This window comes from Protopterus annectens, chromosome 14.part0 (genome assembly GCF_019279795.1).
Source record: "Protopterus annectens isolate FY-2018-M chromosome 14.part0, PAN1.0, whole genome shotgun sequence".
NCBI lineage: Eukaryota > Metazoa > Chordata > Ceratodontiformes > Protopteridae > Protopterus > Protopterus annectens.
In genome coordinates, this window is record NC_056748.1 from 379468207 (window position 1) to 379472807 (window position 4601).

The window sequence follows — 4601 nt, forward strand, 5'->3', positions numbered from 1 at the left end:
TGTAGTGAAGACTGAGGTCACCGCTTCCTCTGGTTGAAGAGTGGGTAGGACTGTTTGTTGGCAGCATCCCTTGAAAAAGTGAGGGATAATCATCACAGACAGCCCATTGCATATCACCCTTTGGCGACAGGGCTAAAGCAGAAAACCCTCGATCAGCCTGTAATGGCTGTCTGGATGATGGCTCCTCCTATTCAGTTCTTATCCAGGTGATGAGGAATGAATGAGCTAGCTGACTGCAGTGGTAGAGGGGGAAGAGTGTGCCAGTAAGAACAATATTGTCTATAATGAGTGCGTTCTGAATCAGTCTCTTAAACAGTCATTGACCTGTCATACCATAGTCTCACTACTCCAGTTAGCCCAACCCATTCAATTTGTTCCTGCACCTCCCCCCTTTGCTTTATAATCACCAGCTTCCACTTCTTGCAACCTGCATTTGACACCTAATGACTAAGAAGGTTGGTTCTAGCTTTCCTTTGAATGTGTTATATGTCCTGCATGTCTGCCACTTAGTTCTGTTGCTTGGCAGATTTCATTAAGCTAAAAGAATGATCTTTGTGTAGTCTGTGCAATAGCCTGTGCATTAGTGTGCACCTGTTGGGTTATCATGTTATACAAGTGTCTCATTCATACAGAATAAAATAGCAGTCAACTCTATGCTTAAGATCCCCTCAGCAGGCACTGCACCAGACCACAATTTAACAGACATAACGGAGAATGATAAGTTGACCCACATGACATGACAACCATTAGATTTCAACCGTCTTTTGTATGTCTTTTTTTTTTCTTGAGAAATGAGGAAATTCAGACTGTAGTGACATTTTCATGCCTCCAGGGCAAGATTTTGATTCTGGAAGTAACATAGAGGTTCCTCTGTGTTAGAATATTTACAGCTGTCTGTAACAAACATAGTAGCTCTGCTGGTAGAAGGCAGAACCCATCAGCTGAGATTTAGAAATAGACTGAAGAAGACAACAAAATGTAATAGTGTGTCCATGCTGATTCTGAACTGCAACTTAATTGTTTCATTGTTATTGCATATATTGTAGCAGAATAGAATACATAATTAAAAATGGTTTAACAGTCACACTCATCTTCTCTAGCATTCTGTTTAAAAAATGTTGATATCCATGTCAAAAAAATGCAGTTATTAATCTTGCTGCTGCTGTTTTTATTATTAGGGATTCCAGTTGCCAAAACCTCCTGAACCCCCAGCCGTTGAAGTGGAGTACTATACAATAGCAGAATTCCAATCCTGTATATCAGATGGCATTAGCTTTCATGGAGGACAAAAGGCTAACGTGAGCTTTAAGTTTATATTCTGTTTACTTTAACGTAAAGTTGCAGGATTTAATATACTTAACTATATTTTATTTTGTCCTAGGTTATTGAGAAGAACTCTGGTGGCTGGTGGTATGTACACATTGGAGAGCAAGAGGGCTGGGCTCCAGCTTCATACATTGACAAAAGAAAAAAACCTAATTTGAATAGAAGAACAAGTACTCTGACCAGACCTAAAATCCCACCACCAGCACCTCCTAGTAAACCAAAAGACTGTGAGGAAGGAATACAAACAGGGGCCTCTTCATTCAGTGAAACACTGCAAGATTCTCCCCAAAAACTTATATATGAGGAACCAGAATATGATGTCCCAGCTGTTGGCTTTGACCTTGAACCTGATTTTGATGATGATATTAAAATATATGAAATAGTTCCAAGCCAAGAAGCCATGCTAGAAAAACTGCATTTGCAGTCACCAAAGAGACCACCTCTGAATGCACTGCAGAGGGCAAAATTTAAAGTTGGTGAATCTGTTGAAGACATTGCCCGTGAAGAGGAGACAATTTATGAAAATGATGGATTTAGACCTTTCATTGAAGATAATGTGTCCTGTAAAGGGTCAAGCAAAGAATCAAGTGGTGATTCAGACTCTGTGAAAAGCTCCTCATTATTTACTGCCAGGAGGAGCTCTTCTCCAAAACCAGTTTCTCCAAAATCTTCTGTAATTTGGAATAAAATTGAGACTTCTACATTAGGAGAAATTAGTAAGAGTTCTTTGTTTTCAGGGAGTGAGGAGACAAAGCCACGATCATCCTCAGATGCTAATTTGCGTGGTGCACCAAAGACTGACACAAAGAGAGAAATGGAACCAAAGCCATGGCAGAGCCCTTCATCCAAAGCTAAACCACTGGTGAGGCCAAAACCACTTGTAACAAAATCGGAGTCCCAAAGTCAAGATCAAATGGATATCAGTACTTTACGACGTCAGCTGAGACCTACTAGGCAGCTCAAGAATGGTCTAAAATCATCAAAGAGTGAAGAAAGTGAAAGCACTTTGTCTCAAGGAAACTTAGAACAGGTCAGCTCCAAAAGTTCTACAGATCTGTCTCCATCATCTTCAAACAGTCTGATCCACTCAAGTAATCAAGCTTTATCAACAAGGCCTGAAGGTGAAAAAGAATTAAAATGCTTTTATAGGGCCATTGAGTCTTATATAAAAACTCAGGACACAGAGATAAGTATTCCATGTGGTGCAGAAGTAGAAGTACTGGAAAAGCAAGAAAATGGTTGGTGGTTTATTAAATATGGTGATTCTGAAGGTTGGGCACCTTCATATTACTTGGAAGCTGTGAATACACAGGCCAAAATTTTGCATACTGAGCCTGAAACTTCCACTGCCAATAAAAACATAAGTGATAACAAATCAAATAGTTTAGAAAAAATAGAGAAGAAGGTGCAAGCATTGAACAACATTAATCAGAACTTAAAGAGGGCAACACCACCAATTCCAAACAAGCCTCCAGGTGGCTTCACAAAGCCAACTGGTGTAGTCAATGGGCCAGTCAAACTTAGAAATGGTGTACGGCAGGTAGCTGTAAGGCCACAATCAGTCTTTGTTTCTCCTTCAACCAAAGATAATAATAGTGTTTCTGGCATACTACGCCGAAATGAGTCTCTGACTTCCACAGATCAACTGAGGACAGTCCGAAGAAATTCATCCTTCAGCACTGCAAGATCTCAGATAAAACAGTCTGACAAATCAATTGTAGATGGGTTAGATAGTTCTAGAAGATCTAGTCCAAGAAATGGTATTCCTGTGTCTACTGTTAGGCCAAAGCTTGTGGATAAGTCACAGTTCATTCACAATAGTCTCAAAGATATTTACATCTCCATAGCTGATTATGCAGGAGATGAAGAGACACTTGGTTTTGAGGAAGGGACTTCAATGGAAGTTTTAGAAAGGAACCCAAATGGGTGGTGGTACTGTCAGATACTAGAAGGTGGACAACCTTTAAAGGGCTGGGTACCCTCCAATTATTTAGAGAAAAAGAACTAATATTTACAGAATATATAATATTTCTAATTTATACAGTATGTATATTTTCAAATGTTTCATAAAGTGGAACTAAAGATACTGATCAGTGTTAATGTAACACAATTCTTTAAACATATTTAAACATATGAAATAACAAATCTTTCAGGAAGTACAGCAAAAATGCTGACTGTTTTGGGGGCCGACTAAGAAAAATAGAAACTTAAAGAAATTTCATTGAAGATGGTAGAGAATGCAAAGAGTGAATGTACGTTTGCTCAAATGGTATAGACGGTGCATAATCAGACATTGCATCCTGATATAAGGTAATTTTGGGAAAAAATGGTGCCTTTCCTGTGCCAAAAGTGTATCCGCTGAGAAATATTTTGTGCCAAGCTTGAAGGTTATTCTGGTACTTGAATCTAGGCAAGTTTTGAACAATGACATGCTACGTATACTGGATAGCTGGGATGAAAATAAGTTTGTTGATGAAAGAAAACCATGCATTCATATGGAAACCTAACACATTTTGTGAAGATGGTGGCACACAGCTTCTCGAGTTGCACTAAATTATTGCACTTGGCATCCTACAACCCCCTTCATTTCCATCCACAGAGTCTATATTTTATCTTCCATGTATTTCTTCAGAAGTATGTTTTAAGTGTTCCTTAAAACTGTATGTGGCTATATTGGGTTTACCTACTTTTGAAATGTTGTCATTGGTTCTTCCTTGTTTCATGCTCTGTATCTATGTTGCATATCAGTTAAAACAGTGTCATGATCCTTTACTAAGCTTTGCCTACCTGCACAGGCATTTAAGTAGTTAGATCTGAAGTAGCTGAAGGGGCAGAATATATTTTTTAACCATCTTTTTGTCTCCATGGCCATTCATACAAAATTAACTCATTCACTTCAATGGAGCTCAGGAAGTTTGCACTGTAACTTCCAATGGGCGGAGCCTAAGCCTTTTGACAGAATCAAATTATGTCCTCACATTTCAAACAAATCTTCATATCTCTGGAACCATAGGGGTTATGAAAAAAGTATAAATGGCAAACCCTTCCACACAAATTATTTTTATACTGGTAGTATTCTTTAGGTTCGAGGTAGTAAATGGAATTGTATAAGTCACAGTAAACGGTAACGATTACATTTGTAATATTTTGTAAACAACTTGCAGTATCTCAGCAACCACTCAAGTTACACGCATACTGCAGCATTTTATTCATCTAGCTGAGAACTTTCATATGAGACTAAGGAGTTCTGTCTGTGTTACTTGGTTGTTGAGATA

The 4601-nt window shown here is 38.6% G+C and overlaps 1 protein-coding gene across 1 annotated transcript in view; it reads left to right on the top strand.

The window, feature by feature from the left end:
- SH3PXD2A (SH3 and PX domains 2A) overlaps nucleotides 1-4310 on the top strand; it is a 593326-nt gene extending 589016 nt beyond the window's left edge. The window contains exons 6-7 of the mRNA XM_044055559.1: nucleotides 1179-1298; nucleotides 1382-4310. Of these exons, the coding sequence (XP_043911494.1) occupies nucleotides 1179-1298; nucleotides 1382-3334 (2073 nt within the window). The 3' untranslated portion in view covers nucleotides 3335-4310. The remainder of the gene's footprint in view (nucleotides 1-1178; nucleotides 1299-1381) is intronic.
- Nucleotides 4311-4601: the final 291 nt, after the last annotated feature.